General features: G+C 37.3%; 3 protein-coding genes across 5 annotated transcripts in view; 2 read left to right on the top strand and 1 right to left on the bottom strand.

Moving 5' to 3' along the window:
* Window positions 1-1,564: 1,564 nt before the first annotated feature.
* plgrkt (plasminogen receptor, C-terminal lysine transmembrane protein) lies at window positions 1,565-11,731 on the top strand. 3 transcript variants are annotated; one of them, XM_040158267.1, is made up of 5 exons: window positions 1,565-1,788; window positions 2,179-2,280; window positions 8,850-8,980; window positions 9,563-9,672; window positions 10,313-11,731. In XM_040158267.1, exons 2-5 carry the CDS (start codon window positions 2,200-2,202, stop codon window positions 10,438-10,440), a joined length of 450 nt encoding a protein of 149 aa, XP_040014201.1. In that variant the 5' UTR covers window positions 1,565-1,788; window positions 2,179-2,199; the 3' UTR covers window positions 10,441-11,731. The 3 variants fall into 3 exon arrangements, with proteins under 3 accessions (XP_040014201.1, XP_040014200.1, XP_040014199.1); XM_040158266.1 differs by having other exon boundaries at window positions 1,565-2,062; window positions 10,313-11,730; XM_040158265.1 differs by having other exon boundaries at window positions 1,565-1,719; window positions 10,313-11,728.
* A 68-nt stretch (window positions 11,732-11,799) lies between these two features.
* Window positions 11,800-13,781, top strand: rln1 (relaxin 1). Its single transcript, XM_040158264.1, has 2 exons — window positions 11,800-12,314; window positions 12,932-13,781. The coding sequence occupies exons 1-2, from the start codon at window positions 12,119-12,121 to the stop codon at window positions 13,273-13,275; spliced, it is 540 nt and encodes a 179-aa protein (XP_040014198.1). The 5' UTR covers window positions 11,800-12,118; the 3' UTR covers window positions 13,276-13,781.
* Window positions 13,782-13,918: 137 nt separating this feature from the next.
* jak2a (Janus kinase 2a) overlaps window positions 13,919-17,271 on the bottom strand; it is a 31,895-nt gene continuing 28,542 nt past the window's right edge. Inside the window, exons 23-24 of the mRNA XM_040156925.1 lie at window positions 16,878-16,991; window positions 13,919-16,294 (exon numbers count right to left, since the gene is read on the bottom strand). Of these exons, the coding sequence (XP_040012859.1) occupies window positions 16,187-16,294; window positions 16,878-16,991 (222 nt within the window). The 3' untranslated portion in view covers window positions 13,919-16,186. The remainder of the gene's footprint in view (window positions 16,295-16,877; window positions 16,992-17,271) is intronic.

Below are 17,271 nucleotides of genomic sequence, written 5' to 3'. Positions count from 1 at the left end.
CAGTAGGCTTATATACAGTATACTACCACAGGGGTGTACTCAGGATGTAAAAGAACCTGACAGAAAGACTCACTGTGAGATATCATACTTTTCATGACATTTCATAAAAATATGAATTTCTCTCCTAAATCAATTATTATGTTAAAAAATGGAAAAAGACATGAAGATATAGGACATGTGTTCTCAGTTTACACAAATACTGAATACTATGATGTTCTGGCTTGCATATGCATGTTGAAGGAGTATTTGTACCATTACTCATTTATATTAAGGTTGATAGTGAACTTAAAGGAGCTGGAAAGTCAGGTGTTATCTGTTCAGGAAGGTGAAAGTTGGTCAGGAGTCCCCAACACTGTTGTAGTGCATTGCTGAAAAAAGATAGCTTGGCTTGACATGGTTCACTAAAGCATGAAGATATCACATTATTCTAATGCATTTTCGCTTTCACTGATCAAGTCAGAACTAAACTAAAGGCAGATTGGGATGCTAACCGTCCCATTATTATTGTAGTTATTGTAGTATTGCTATCCATCCGTCTATTATCTATACTAGATATAAATATGATAAACTTTATTCACTGCTACATGTTAAATAAATACTCCACTTTTCACTCCATTACACTTCTGAGTATATTTGAAGTTACTTTGCAAAGTAATATTTTAGATTAAAAAACATTATTCATCTTAAACTAACTTAGGTTACATTAAAGTAACTGAAAGTAGTTATAATAACTTCATAAGATATGGTGTCACTTGAAAGAGTTAGCATTCAGCCTATAGCATTACAAGTCAGTTAGATTAGCAGATAAACCTAAGTTCACACAGAGAAAACCGAGTACTTTTTTCAACCTTTTTTTCAGGTTATCAGTGTTCCTTAAATTCCTTATACACTGTTGTGACCCTTGGTTAGAGTTAAGGTGTAAACTGCAGGGAAGCTGTTCAACTGTGAGGTTGCCTTTATTGTGGTTAATGATTTTTTTTTTTTACTGCTCACCCCTTGGTTAAAACTGTCCACAACCTGGGGGTTGATTGGGATCCAGAGTTTGAATTCAGCATAATTCAAAGATCTGGTTGGTCCTTCTAATTTTAGACCTAATCACATTTAAGTCAGGATGCAAACAAGCAAGCGACTGCAAAACACTCAATTATTCACTGAGACCTATACAATACCCACAATGACCAACAGAGGGAACCATTTCTCAGCTAACTGCAACCAGCGTAGTGTGTGAGTAACAGTATACACATTTAACACAACCACTGTGTATTTCTCAACCCCAGTTTTTCCACTTAATGGGAGCAGAAGCCTTTTTCATAATTTAGTGACCTCCTCTGCATCGTCAATGTGATTGGCCCCTGAAGAAAAATAACCATGATACTCCTTTGCTTTAAAATGGGTTTACAATTACTTATTTTAGTGGTAGGCAATCACTATAAGGTCCCTATAACATTAGTTTTGACATTTGGAAAGAACCCCTCTTGTGTAGGATTGCTATGGTTTGTTTTCGGGTTTTATTTTGAAAGTCTGACCGGAAAAACTGTGTATATTTATTGCTGCTGGTGGCCAATCAAAACTGACAACGGTTAGAAAGGAAGTTAGCTGTTTGTGTGGCGGTTGCGAGTAGTTTGTTTTGACAGAGACATGCCCTTGAGTCCTCGTTACTCCTGCTTTTGTGACCAGTACCATTACATTATTTAGCTTTGCAACTTCAAAGTATATTAGGTATGTAAAAGCTTTCATTTTTAGTCAGCCGAGCTACCAGTCAAGGCTAAAGCCGAAGCTTCATATCAGGTGGCGCATGAGAAGTTATTTTATTTAGAAATATTAGCACGTATTGTTAGCCAAAAGCACAGAACCATGTGTGAATACGTGTGCTACGTATTGCTAGTGCCTAGTAATACTGTCTAACTTGCCCATGTACTAGCAATACGTAGCAAACTGTGCATGTTAGACAGTATTTGCATGTAGTTATTAGACTATCAGAAGCATTGAAATGGGGCACAGATACAGACTGACTAGATACACTGGCATTGCCATTACATCCTGAACCAAAGGAAATGTTAAGGTTGGTTAACTAGTCGTACCTCTATACATTGATATATGTGCCCATAAGTTTGGTATGTTTCCTCTTGTTGCTTCATGTTGTGCCTGCAGCATAATTTTAAGTAATTGTATCTTCAGGTCAGCAGTAACAACGCCACCATGGGGTTTCTACTGTCTAAATCTATGGATGCAAACTTAAAAAAACAGCAAGAATTCATGCTCCACAATTCACGGCTGCAGGTGAGTGAAGGTCTAAAACGAGAAGATGTCCCTGTCAGTGCACCTGTAACCTTGTGGCACCTGTGCCAGGTGGAACATTGAACATGGCTGCAGCACTTATGCTTGAAGGCTTCTCCTTGAGCTACAAAAAATAAATAAACAAATAAAATCTAGCTTTAAGATTTAACATTACTGTTTCAGTTGATACTGTACTTACATGATGCATATTCCTAAAATAATATCTGTTTAATCAAATTGCCAGACAGCATACGTGGGGCTATGTAATATTCCAGAGTAGTCTGACAGTTGTACCAGTGAACCCAGCTCACATGGTTCAGAGTTTTAGCAGTCTGGACCATGTGGTCTGGTCTGGTATGGACTCCTGACATCCATCTGGCCATCAGGTTGGTATGACCTTTTCCATCTGTCCTTTCAACCTGGCTTTCTTTCTTTCTCTCCTGAATCTCACAATGTCAAAACTGGGAATAAAAGTTTCAGATTGAATCTCAGGATTTCCATTTATAGAGACCACAGGTTTTATTGCACTCATTATTTTTTTGTTTTTTCTTTTAAATGAAGAATTGTGGGTTGTTTTTTTTTCTCCTTTTTGGGGCCAGTTTGTTGTGATTTATTCATGCCTGCAAGCTGCCGAGCAGCAGGTGGGATGTGTGACTGTCATAACACCAATGACATTATCTGACTTACACCCAGGAGGTTTGTTGTGTTATCTGCCCCGTAATTTTCTGATAATCTTGCAGCTGTAAATGTGGTAGAGCGTGACTAATATTATTCAGTGATGGTAAATGTTTGGCAATTGAGTTTTGGAGCGCCTTCATTTGGGTCGTGACAGTGACTCACAGCTCAAGTGAATATTTTGTACATGTTTAAGCATTGCTGTAGTGGGTCCACATTGTTTCATCGGCCTAACTTAGTACAGATAGTTTCATATTTATTATTCACACAGAATTATTTTTTAGTAAAAATTAATGAGACATTTCTCATTTTACAATATTCAGTATGAATTAAAATATACTGATAACTTCCATTTTAATTTTAATTAATACATGTAACCTTTAAAATCTTGGCTGAACAAAACATATGTGGATGACTTACATTAAAAAATAAAAATCTTCACTGTCATTAATGGCCAAATGTTATGTTAATGCCTGTAGCATAAAATAGTTTTTCTGCTATTTTTCATTTTCAACATTCACATCGTTTTTTGACATCACCAAATTTAAGAGTAAGGCTGACCCCAGTAATTTCACAATATCTATGAAGCATCACTGTTGCCTCCCCTTGCATTAAGATGTCAAAGATGATGGCTTGCCAGTGTTTTCAAGTCACATAAGTTATAGCTAATTGATGCATGCCACACTCTTGCCTTGTGGACCCTTTAGTCAAAGTCATTGGGCATTGTGTTTGAATCATGGGTCCATCTTAAACATCATTTTAAAATTCACTGGATATGGGTCTGCTTGTATGACGCATGTCTTGAGGATAAATGGCAGCGCTGAAATGACGTAAATTATGTTTTTGTTCACTTTATATTTTAAAAAAACGTGTCTTGGTTGATAATAATAATAGGGTTGTGCTTTTTAATCACAGTCACTTAACTTGAGTTGGTTTGAGTGTAAAGCATGTCAGCGAAGACCTCCCCAAAAGGTTTTTGACTATTTTCATTTCATTGATTTTTTTGCCACTATGAACACTTTCTACAACTAATGCACCAAACACCAGATCACAAAATAGTAAAAAGCTTTGTTTGTTTAGCCATTTTCTCAAATTAACTCATCTAAACAAAGCTAAAAAAACAAACTAAAAAAAACAAACATGGGTTAGGTAAAACAATGAAAGGAAAAAAATGACACAATAAATGAGTAGGATGATACAATAAAAGTGGTTGAAAAGATGGAAAGGCCATGTTAAAAGGGGAATTTGTATGCACCTTTCACCTCTAGAGATAAAGCTATTCTGATATTTGCAAATATTTCCTGTAGTTTTATGTTTGGTTGGGAGGAAAGGTAAAAGCAACTGGTCAGATGATTGTTAAAACCCTGGAACACCACAGCAAGTCAACATTAGGGTTTCTACCACATAGTGTCTTGTAGGTAATTAATAACAATTTCAAAATCAATTCTGAAAGGCACTGGGAACTAGTGTATAGTGGATAAAACATAAGCTCACGATAGACTAATCCTAGTTAAAGCCTAGTTATGCTCAAAGGAAGAAAAGGCAAAGGCATGAATAACTTTCTCAGTATCTTCCAGAGAGGACATGAGAACAAATAGTCAAAATTTTGTTTGGTCAGGGGAAAAAAATGGTACCCTGAAGAACCTCCACATTTTATCAGAAATGACGTTACTGATGATTACAGATGATAAGGATTTTTGTTGCTTCTACTTCGAAATGTTTTATATCCAGTATTATCTGTATTAGTAATTCAAAACATTTACAGATTATGCAAAAGTACTTAAATTATTATGTATTTAAATTGTTGGAAAAAAATATTAAGGTCATTTAAGACTTAGACAAATAACAGTCTGGCCATCTCTCTCTCTGTCTCTGTCTCTGTCTCTGTCTCTGTCTCTGTCTCTGTCTCTGTTAGGTGTACATCTTTTTCTGCTTTCAGTATGTAGACCGTAATGATTTGTGTGTATCAGTTTTCCAAGTATCGTCCCGCTCTGTGAATGCTTCCAGCTTTTAGAAAATGTCAGTGAATTTCCCGCTTACGTTTCAGCTCTCCACTCACTTTGTCACCTTTGGAGTGCACGCATTGCGGCTCATTTCCTTCTTTCGCTTTTTCTTCACTGCTTTTCCCAGTCACTGTCTCACAGTCATTGTGTATTCATCTTGTCCAAACTCGACACCAAATCTATTAGTCACACCTTGTAATTTCACCAAGAGACATGATGTTGTCTACTTTTAAAGTACACATAGGTAAAGGTAGCACGATGTTGCCATATCATCTTGGTAAATAACTCAGTTTGTCATACAAAACCTCATAGTCACCAAATGGAAACAGACCATGAAAACATGAATATAAAAACATGGTAAAAAACAGAAATACCAGATAATTCACCATTCATTCCCTGAGGTATTTTTTGACATAAATCAGATCAAATAAAGTTTATTTATATAGCACGTATAAAATAACCCGGAGTTGATCAAAGTGCTGTGCAAATTTTAGTTAAAGGCACAACAACAGTAAAAGTAAAGTCACATGAGTAGTAAGGGCACAAATAATAGAAAAGGCGCGAATAATAACAATAAATGGTAATAAGAAAAATACAAGGCAATATCAAAATATGTGCAAAAATGTAAAACAGAATAAAAGTTTTAAGATCAATTTAAAATAAATATAAGATACTAAAATACTAAGACCACTGAGAGCAGCCAAAGGCCATTGAAAACGTACCTCTTGAGTTTTGTCTTAAAATGTAGACAGCATGTTTAGGGTCATTGTTATATGGCTGAGTGTTGAACCTCAATATGTTTTTGGTACCAACTGAAATGTGTCTGTAACATCAATTGTCTAAAACTGAAGTACTAAAAGCTGACAGTTCAATTCATATTCCTGTTTGCTTAAACTTTTATCAGATAGTTCCTGATGAAGTTCAACTCAATCAAAATTTTGCCAATTTTAGACTCTTTTATTTATACGGTGTTCTTATAGGGAAACATGTTTATAGTATATATCATTTCAGTACTGATACAAAAAACTCAGCGTTACAGCGTTATGTACAAAATGTCTGGCAAAGCAAACCTTTTTTTGGCTTGCTTTGCCAACATCTCCAAGGTTGGAAGTGGATTTAGTGGCTGTGTGTGTTTGTGGTTTGGAGGAGTTTCTTCCCGTAGGTTAAGTATGAGTGTGGTGACGTAGCAGATGGAGCAGTATATGAGGAATGGCTCTTTGATGCTTTAATACAAGGGGAGCATAGGTGGGGTCCAACAGAGAGGGCCTTGAGATCCTCCAGATGGTGGAGAGCTTCCGCGGGCAGAGATAATGATTGGAGAATAATATAATCTTCACTGTCATTTCGGCTCATGCTCAAATTGAAGTTTTTTGGACTAATGAGTAACTTTTACGACTTCCAAGGCAGCCATTTGTTTCAGCACATGAACGTCAGTTTGCAGTGACTTGAAACTGTCTTGACATACGTAATACATACAGGCATGGAAGGCATGCATTCTTATATTTTTCTCCAAAGTCAGGGTGTGTAACCTTTGTGTGGTAAATCTGGTTCCCCTGTGAAGTCTTTTGTGTAAGGTGTATTCGGGTGATTTTTGGAAAGCAGCAAAAATGCAGCCATCACTCAACTGATAAATGCGTTTTTTGGGGAAATTTTGTATGTTTGGAAAACATTCATGCTAGTTTGTGAGCACTGGGTGATTTGGTCATTTTACAGTATAATCATAACATCTTTCAAAAATTTTTGCACTAAAATCGTCCATCTTGATCAATTAACCTCTAACTCCTCGTCCAACAGAAAAACCAATTAACAAAGACATCTAATGTGTTTGGCTGGTTAGAGCGTTCATCCCAACCATGTCCATTGGAATATTCTACTTTCTTTAAAAGAAACTTACACAAAGGTGACTCAAAGGGATTAAATAATATCAGTGACAGGAATTAGGTAGTTTCCAGATCATTTATTAAATCCAGTACTCTAGTCTACTTCCTGTTTTCTGCCTCAGATGAGAGAAGAAATTACTCCACAAGAGGTGACGTCTCTTTAACTATGTTACCAAAAACACTTTTTTACATTATTCCCACTCCTGAGGATCATAATGGCTCTGGGAATAGATTGGTAATATGTCAGATCAAAACATAATTAAATTCTTGACTCATTAACAACGCCTGCTGTATTCGATTTCTGTTTCAGTTTTGTCTAAATTTAATGAGGCATCCTTGAGTTCACTAATTCAGCTCAACAGTTAGAGAACAAACACTGTTGATTACAGAAACATTACTCCACTCAGAGTCCATCTCTTGAACAAGAAACACTCACGTCTGTGGCTTTAAAAAGTTTGCAGCTTCCTCCTTCCTAGGGATTGAAGAAGTTGTAGTAAGTTTGGTTACAGGAGTGGATTCCAAACGTTGGCAAGTTTCACAACGCACAAAAGTATAGAAATGTATAAAAACTGAGGTGTAAAATGGACGTGTGACTGTCTTCAGGGAGTTCAGTTCACCACACAGGGCTTTTTCCTTGTATCTTGGAAGGATGCAGAGAAGCTCGAATTTCAGCAGCAGCCAAAACTGAACATTAATTTTTTCATTGTGCACTTCAGTGCATGTTTAATCTTCGTTTGTGCAATTTTTGTGGTGTTTTTTAAAATGTATTCATTTGCAAAAACTTCTTTGTCTTATATGTTAACCGTTCTGTTTCCTTTACATGCAGACCTCCATTAATCTCTGTTTAAAAGGCTCAGTTTAGATTCAGTGCCACGTATTGTTCTGTCATCAACTCAGATGTGCAGAACTGATTGGGACTATGGGCTGAAAGTCAGAAATCAAAATGCTCTTTCTCCAACATGTTGTATTTTACGTCATTGAGTCACTTGAACGGAGCTGTGTCCTTTTTTTTTTTTTTTTTAGTTTTTTTTTTAGTTTTTTTTTTAACCTTTGCATCATCAGTGAGTTAGTGTCACTTTCCTGTCCAGAGGGAACAAAGGCTCATCTTTGACACATTCACTTGTTTGTAGATAAAAGCTTTTTAAACGAGAATGTCACTCAGTCGCAGCCGTTATGCAGGACGCGCACATTTATGTGCATGTACATGTGAGTGTGTTTCAAACAGGAAACAGCAAACAAAAGACTCATCTGACTGAAGTTCTTTGGCGTGGATACAGCGTCTCTGAAACTGGCTGTCTCTCATTCTTTTGACCCTTTCTTTGTCCCCCTACCTGTCTGTCTCACTGCTTTAATATCCACCCTCAATGATACCTTTTATATCTCTGGTTGCCATTTTAATTGCATAACCTGAGCAGATTTTATGTTCAGAATATTTCACTTGTTTAGTGTTACTTAGATTTTTTTTTATTTGATATGTAACAACTCCTCCAGACTTCAGTCTTGTATGTTTAACATGTCCCCCCTATGCCAACACAAACCACAAATATTGACATTTTAATGTTTAAATGAAGCGATAATGATGTATGGGCCAATATTCCTTTTTTTTTCTTTTTTTTTTCTACAGAAACACGTGACTTAAATAAACACATTCCCCTTAAATTTGGTTATTAAAGAAATGCGATCTGGATATGTACTAAGTGGGACATTTTACAGTTGAAAAATAAACTTGTCAGTTCTTTCTGGTGGACAAACTATGTAATGAACATACTGTTTCTAAATTACCATAAACAAATCAATGGCATTTAGGCCAAGAAATGCCAATTAGTATTTGGTAATTTAATGTAATTTGTTTGTTTAATCAAATCCTTTTTTTTTTTTTTTTGGATCATTAAGTATTTCATGTTATAAAGTTGTACATTGAAAAGCGCAAGGCAGTGTCCATGTTTGGTTTTAAAGGTCTCGTATGCCTGATGACATCTTCTGTGTCCCATCTCATCTGTGTCTGTGTCTGTAGATGGAGCGTCAGATCCTGATGCAGAACCAGATGAGGGAGAGACAGATGGCTATGCAGATTGCCTGGTCCAGAGAGTTTCTCAACTACTTTGGCACTTTCTTTGCAGTGGCCACAGTGGGACTTACTGTAGGGTAAGTTTTGTAACCTCACCTCAGGTATTTTGTTTTAAGATAAGATTCACTCACGGTGACCTATTGTATTTCTAAGACACAACACCAAGCAACAATACACAGTGAGAGAAAAACCAGTATTGGCCTGTATATGACAGCTGTAAAGTGTGATCCTCACTGAACTGAGTCTTCACAGCTTCAGTAATAAATTAATCGCACTCTGTAGTCCAGTGGCCTTTACTGCTGCAGCTCTATGTATGACGCTGTGCAAGTGTTAGATACAGTAGTCACATCAAGTTTAACTACGTAGCCCTTTAGCAGTAACAGTTTTCACATGCCACCTATAGGTGACACATGTAAATGGCTACAACTCGTTAGTCATGAGTCTGACTCTCTTACTTCCATGATTTAGGTATTGCATAAACCTTCTATGTGTTACTCTGTGCATTTTGATCCAAATCACAGATTACACTTTCTGTTATTAAGATAGAACTGTGTAGCGTAAATGGAGGTGTGCGCTCTCTGAGTGCTTTTATTTATCTTTTTAATACATTTTGACAGTGGAATAAATATTAAAACTTTCCTCTCTATACTTTTCTTCAGCGCTGTTAAAAGAAAGAAACCGGTCCTGTTGGCTCCCATCGTTCCTCTTGGCTTCATATTTGCCTACCAGATGGACAGTGCCTATGGGACACTTATTTATCGTATGAGAGGTAAGACTACACAGTCATCGTCATTATTATCATCCTGATTCTGAGCAACAGACTTGGACTCATGTTTCAAAGACAGCAGCTTAAAACAAACTACTGCGAACAGCAAACTCAACACTAAAGGCAACTTTCTTTTAGTTTCTTTTCAAGATCCGGTGGATTTCAGCCAATTTTGCTTCAAAATGTATGACAGTTGTTTCACTGTTATCCACAATTATCACAAAAAGTTTATCAAACAAAAATGCCTTCATTACAAAAGTTAAATGTAAGTGTAATTATGTAGCAGTATTACTTTCTCTGATTAGCAGATTGTTTTTCTTTTATTTATTTTCTGTGATTTTTTTTTTGTTTTTTTTGCATCATATCTTTTTTTGGTATCAACAACTTCTACATATGTACATACAGTATACTAAAACCAACTTTAATGCAAATATATCAAACCTCATCTTCAAACCTCCATTTGTTCTGTGCCATTAGTGCTCACTTAGAGAGGCAGAAACCCCATATTTAACGTTAATTAGCTGACACATTAGTAGTTCAACTGCCTTATTTGAGAAGAGAAAAAGCAACTACTGTATGTGTAGGACAAAAATGTTCACACACATCCATTTCCCACATTACAACACGTTTTTCTATTACTTAGGGGAGGCTGAGAGTATCATGGCATCTGAACACGACCGTCTGGACTTGCCTCTTGGGACTCCAACCTTCGATAGCATAGAGAAAGCCCGCCGCGCTAAAAGCAACCTCGCCTACTTCTTGGAGAAGTGATGTGTTGGTTGTTTAAGACAAAACCGGAATCGTCCAGTCGATGCATTCACCCGTGTTGCTTTTGTGTAATTATGAAAAAAACTGTACAATACAAATGGCCTTTTTAGAGGTTATTGAGTCCATTATTTGCACCAATTCTCTATCGTGGAACTCACGTCAGATTAGTCTCAACATAAATAAATATAAAAATAATGACGTTGCTGTTTTTGTGGTTATCGATTTTAGAGGTTCATCAGACAAACTATGAATTAGATACTTAATAAAGCAGATTAGCTGATGCAGGATACCGGTCCAAATCTTAAATCATTTAGTAAGACAGCAATATAGTATATCATGAAGTACGTTACCGCATCAGTTACTGTATGTTCAGACATTTTAATAGGATTCAATCAAATACCGTGGTACATTGAGACTATGTCTCAACAAGTTGTGTTATACTTTATCATATTCTTTCTTCAAAAGCTGCATTAAGTAACTTTTGACCACTAGAGGGCAGAACGACACTAAAGCACAGTAACACAACCCTCACAAAGTCTGATGATCAGAAGGTTAATGTTGCAGGGCCAGTAACTGGTACACTCGCTTATCACAGCTGTTTTGCTCTGAGTGATCAAGATGATAATATAAAAAATGTTACTTAATGAATCTTTAATTGTAAAGATTGTCAACATAGCAGACATTTGTCCTGAGAGCAGGACAAATTCTTATTACTCCATATCTCTATATCACTAAACTTTTGGTCATAATAACTAAAAGAGATGAGTTAAATTGCCAAGGTTGAATTTGAGGGCTAAGGAGCTTTATACCAAAGCTGCAGTTAGCATTGGTGCACGTGTAGCTTTTATTTTTATCATCATGGTAGTATTAAATGAATGTTAAATACTACAAGGTGCTGATACTTATGCATTATGTATTTACAATAATAATAACTCATGTTTGACATCATTGTGAATTCAATAAAAAATATTGCAAAGAAAAACAACTTTTGTGACAAGGTATTACTTTTAATGCAAAATGCAGAAGCCAATAGCTTATATAGACACCAACCACCACTTTTTTTTTTTTCTTTACAGAGATGGACACAATGTTAATAGAAGCCTAAACCACTTACAATGTTAATTTCTTCCCAGTGAATTGTACAACACGCCATATGTGCCTTCATTTCAATTGTCTCTGAATCCTCATTGCAACTAGTTGTTGGTCACTGAGCTGAGATGGTGTGTGAGTATCTTCAAATAAATATATTCCCATAATATTACTACAACAAAGGAATAACTCCAAGTACGTCATTGTCATCAATCTAAATGACGTGTGTGTGTGTGTGTGTGTGTGAGAGAGGGGGAGAGAGGGGGAGAGAAGGAGGGCTGGAGTTAAAAGTGTAGATTGATGAGTGAACTAGTGACTAGGACTATAAAAAGCTGCATCCACGGACCAAGAGAGAACAAGAAGAGGAAACCAAAGTCTGCTCTGCAACATAAGAGACAAATAGAAGAATCTTTTACAACTCGAGCAGGTTCAACAGGCTGCAACAGAACTCTTCAACAGAAGAAAAACAAAAAAACATCAAGGAAACCAGCAGGAATTGAAACACTGATCAGATCTGAGGTGGAACTTAGCTGACCCACCTTGTGCAGCGCAGACCAGCCGGCTCGTTCTGTTAGTTTCAGGAAAAGTGAAAATGCTCTGGAGATTGTCTCTCGCTGTGGCTGTGGTGTGTGTCGGTGGCATATGCAGCTGTGTGAAGGCTGATGTCATGAGTCGACTGATCATACCGAGGGACTACGGGGTGAAACTGTGCGGGAGAGAGTTCATCAGAGCAGTCATTTTCACCTGCGGAGGCTCCCGATGGAAACGATCAACAGAGGGGGACTCAGGTGGGTTGACCTTACTACAGTTCCATTAATTGCTTGATATGTGCACACTTACGGGACTGTATGCCTAAAAATAGCCATTCACGTGTCTAGACATGTTTCAAAACATAACGAAACATTATTCACAAGACTTGCTGTAAAATCTACATTTAACCCTAAGTTGAAACATCTTTAAATTTATTCTGATGCAGCCCAGAAACGGTGCCAGAAATGGATTTCTCAGTAAGACTTGAGAAGATTGAAGAGAAGAAGAAAAATTCCACAGGCGAAGAACTGCAATTGATTTTCTTAATGCTTATATTTCTACAGATGCAACATTAGATGGTGTGTTATTAAATATCAGAAGGTCGGGCTGCTACAGAGTTTTAATCAGGGAACACGTTTCGGTTAGACAGCTGATTGGCAGAGCATCATTTTTGGCACCGTGGTCAGCTCATGTTAATTAGATGTCACATAACATGAAAACGTTCTTACCATCATTCCTCCGTTGTTAGTCCTCCAAAGAGCACCTTTTATTACCTTATTTCGATCTGCCTTTGACATATGAGAAACATCAAGCTTAATTTCCAAACCTGTTTGTCCTTGAGGTTATTATATATCACACATTTTTCTTTCTCCAGACCCCTTCCAGTGGAGTTCTCTCAGCGATGTTACAGTGGAAGACAACCAGTACACCTGGCAAAGTGGCGCAGAGCTCACAGATAGCCGCTCTCCTCTCCACATTGCCTCCTCTCACTCCCTGGCAGACCTCCTGGCTCTTTACAGAGCCATAGCAGAGACGCTGAGTGACCCAGCCCCGCTGGGGAAGTCTCAGCCATCCACAGTCTTAGGCGAGCAAGCCGGCAGTCTAGCGACGGCTGACTGGCCCATACCGAGCAAGAAGAAGAGGAACTTTTCTCTGGGTGTGGCAGGGATGTGCTGTAACCAGGGCTGTACCAAGAATGACATCGGACGCTTGTGCTGAGGCGGCAGAGGGAGAGGGGAGGAGGGAAGGGGTGAAGGCAGAGGGGTTGTGACATGAAGGTGGTGTGCTGGACAGTAACAGGCAGTTGTGGAGAGATGTAGGAGGTAAAAGAGGGAGGAGAGCAAGTTCATTATAGTAAGCTGTCACATCACTCCACTTTCGTGTCTCTGTCATATTTTATTTATTCTTCTTACTTTTGTTAAAAGATCCTATTGTGTGTGTACTTTGTCGCCCTCTCAGCATCCTTGACAATAAATTTGAAACACTGTGTTAATATGAAGTTCTGAGCTCTATCATATATCATCTCCAACACTTGTTTCTATATGAGTGGAAAGGATTTGGAGCAATAAACAGCATCCATATTCTCGCCTGCAGACTATCTGACTAAACTGTGTTCATGCTAACACGGGCCAATATCACACATTTATGTCATTTAGGCTGATGTGAACTTATTGCTGCCCTCTGTTCACAACATTATGCCTGCCTGGTCATTTTATGTCAACACCATGAGGACACTCTACTGCAAAAGAGTGGATCTTTTTTCTTCTTTTAACCTTTTCTGACTCAAAAGCGAAAGCATACATTTGACACCCCCCCCCCCAACAAAACCCACAATACCACGTGTTGCCTAAATGTAAATGTGTGGAACATGATAAAGCTTTATCTGAAGAAATTAATATTTACAATATTCAGTATTTCAATATTTACACCAATCTACACGTAAATGTATTAAAAGGTAGCTGCCTGTTGCCATCAGATGACAAAACCAGGCTTCATTTCATTCACAAAGCAACAAACTAAAATTGAAATTAATGAAACCATCAATTTAATCTGTTAAACATCTGGTTTTTCTGAATGTCTTTGGATTTAAAAAGATATATATTTCACAAAATACTCATATTTGATGTTACACAGTTATACACAAATATCAAGATTGATACCTGTGATAGTAAAAAAATAGGATTAATGCAAGAATAATAAAAAAAAAAAAAACCATTAAAAAAACACTGATCTTAGTCAAAGCAAACACAAAGTCAAAGACCTGACATTAAAAGAAATATTCAAGACAGTCAGATCAACGGTCCCAGATGTCAGGGTGTTGGAGCTTGTGGGTTTTCAAGTGAGAAAACCGTGCTCTTTACAATGACTCATTCTTAGCGACGTGAGAGGGCATCCACCCTTTGACATTTTGTGTGTGTGTGTATTTATGGCTTATCTTTTATGGTCTAAAACAACCTTGAGGAGTGAGGGTTTTTTTGTTTGAAAATTAAAAACATAGTTGCTGTTCCAGAAATTCAAAAGTTTCCTCTCACCATTATCATCACAAATCACACTTTAGTCATTGGCACTTTAACATTTGGCATGTAAAGATTTAAAAATTTACCCCACAAAAAAAAAAAAAACCCTTGTGACCACTGATGAATTTGTGTTTGAAAGTGTAATGCACATCAGAGCACATACTCACCTAACACACAAGCTCTTCGAAATCTTTAAATGGATGGGAAAATAATGACATGAACAAAAGTCAAATAAATTGTATATACCACATACTTCAACAAGCTAGTGCAGAAAGTAAAAACCCCTCCCTTCATTACTTTCAACATGCACTTCTAATATTAGGTATCTAAAAGCGGATAGTATAGACTTTTGACACTGAAAACTTCCTAACTGTATTTATAAAATATGTATTTACCCATTAGTATTTAATTACAAAGGTAATATCATTTCCCGAGCTGGTATCCTTCAAAAAAAAGGATAATGTATGAGTCCATGATACAACACTACTGTACTGTCTACCAAGTCGTCAAAGAGCTTAATGAGTAGTTATTGCTGCCTGTCTGATATATTTCATTGTTTCCACATTGCATTAAATGATGTAAACTAAGAAAGGGCGATTTGTGTTAAGTCTGACCTCTTGTTATGTAGACAGATGGTTTATTTGTAGCAAATTTTGCTCAGAAAAATAAAGAATCATCCTCAGTGTGCAATGAACATCTGTAAAACGCAAGTCAAGTGTAACAACAGAAATCTTACTCGAAAACCACTTGCAGAGATCTACATAGCGGGTCCATGTACAGCTGGTGCTTTACATTTATCAGTCTTTAAGAGGCATCAAGCAGGCGTCTTTCTGGGCGTGAGCAGGAGGAAACGTGGGCCTTCCCAGTCAATCAAAGCACAGCCACGCATGAGCAGAGCAGTGAGGTTGAGTTCGGGTGGATTCGGCTAAGTGATGTCAAAGTGATCAGAAAGTTCGTTCTCGATATGAGGTGCAGTCACATGGCTCTGTTAAGAATCCCATGGTCTCTTTGGTTAAACAAAATAATTCGCTGCTCAGTTTACAACAATAAAAGTACAAAATCAAAGGACAGAGTATTAACAAAATTCTTTTTGGTGATTTATACATTTTTGGTTAGTATCTTAAACATTCAACACAAGTTACTGAAAATCTTGATTCATAAAACAGTCTCCTTTCTGCAGTCAATGACTGGTCAAATTCAATTTGTAAACCACAACATGTACAAATAAGACAAAGAAAATAATGTATCCCATAATGAAATGTTCTTGAAAACAACAGAGATGATCTTTTGTTTGATGTCTGAGTCGGATGTAGTGTAGTAATCAATCTGATAATTTGTCTATTTTATGTGGTCATAGAAAGACGTGTGAAAACTGTGCTAACAAAGTGGATATTGCCATCACTCCAACGTCTTCATTTAAGTAAATGTTAATCAGGCTTACAGGCAGGCAGAGCACCAAGAAAAAAAAAAATCTAGTATATTTCATACTAGTGATTGCATGGCTGCAGTAAACCCAGACATCACGGAGACAATCATTGTTCTTTTAAGATTCGTGAGGACTGATTCCCGGGTGTCGATTCCCTAAAATTCAGAGGTTCAGAAATGAATGCCGCTCATCCGTCCTTGCTGTCTCGTACGGTCTCCACACTGTGGATTAATGTCTTGAAAGTAGGCCGCAGTCTCAGGTCACTGCTCCAGCACTCTGTCATAATCTTGTGGATCTGAGGGAAAAAATCAAAAGAACATTAACACAGAAAAAGAAAACATAACAGGTAAAATGTATGCATTCTGCACAAAGCCAGATTTACAGATTTCTTTCTTTTTTTTGGGTTATTTGTCAAAAACTATTGGATGGATTGCCATGAAATGTGGTACACATATCCATGGTGCCCAGAAGATGAATCCTACTCACTTTGGTGATCCCCTGACTTTATCTTGTGACTCCACAATGAGGGAAAATGCCTCATCAACTATTGGATTGTTTGCAATGAGATTTGTTGGCATCCTAACACCCTGAATGATGATTGTGAACTTGGTAAACATTACACCTGCTTAACATCAGCATGTTAGCGTTGGTATTGTGAGCATGTTCGCACGCTGACGATCACTTAAAACCTGCCAGACCTGAGTTTGTAAACTTGTGAATTTCTGAGACAAGAAGCTGGTTTGTTCAGCGTTCCATACAAGTGTATCTGCATTGCCCTCAAAACATGGGAAGTTTTCATTTAAACATAGACTGAGAAAAACAAACTTGTTTTGCAGTGTTTTTTTGTTTTTTTTTAAAGTATGTACGTTGTTACTGACCTCCTTTGGACAATTATCAGGAGCAGGCAACCTGTACCCTTGTTTCAGCAAGTCTATCAGATGGTAGACAATCATCTGGCCCTGCTTTTCATTTCCCATCTTGTCCATAAACACCTGGGGAAAAAAAGTCGTTTTTGTCTGGTTTTAGTGAAAACAGCTTAGCAAAACTTTCTAAAATTAAAAATGTGTTTCTTGTTTTTAGGTACATCGCTGTGCAACAGAGCAGAGAGCCCAGTCAAGTGATTACTTCAATGCTACATTAAAAACTCATTGTCAAGGTCATTCTTAAGGCCACTCTTTTATAGCTCAGTTAAGTTAGTCAGACAGGTAACAAAGCAATTAAGGTTAGAAGAGGAAAATGGTTCTATGACAGAAAAACAAACAAAAGTAAAAA

Source organism: Xiphias gladius, chromosome 20 (assembly GCF_016859285.1).
Source record: "Xiphias gladius isolate SHS-SW01 ecotype Sanya breed wild chromosome 20, ASM1685928v1, whole genome shotgun sequence".
In the NCBI taxonomy this organism is placed as follows: Eukaryota; Metazoa; Chordata; class Actinopteri; order Istiophoriformes; family Xiphiidae; genus Xiphias; species Xiphias gladius.
This window is presented reverse-complemented; position numbering and strand designations above follow the sequence as displayed.

Coding starts and splice junctions, on each gene's coding strand:
- rln1 (XM_040158264.1), top strand. CDS start 12,119: ATGCTCTGGAGATTGTCTCTCGCTGTGGCTGTGGTGTGTGTCGGTGGC. Junction 12,315..12,931: donor ATCAACAGAGGGGGACTCAG/GTGGGTTGACCT, acceptor TTCTTTCTCCAG/ACCCCTTCCAGTGGAGTTCT.
- plgrkt (XM_040158267.1), top strand. CDS start 2,200: ATGGGGTTTCTACTGTCTAAATCTATGGATGCAAACTTAAAAAAACAG. Junction 2,281..8,849: donor TCCACAATTCACGGCTGCAG/GTGAGTGAAGGT, acceptor CTGTGTCTGTAG/ATGGAGCGTCAGATCCTGAT. Junction 9,673..10,312: donor ACTTATTTATCGTATGAGAG/GTAAGACTACAC, acceptor TCTATTACTTAG/GGGAGGCTGAGAGTATCATG.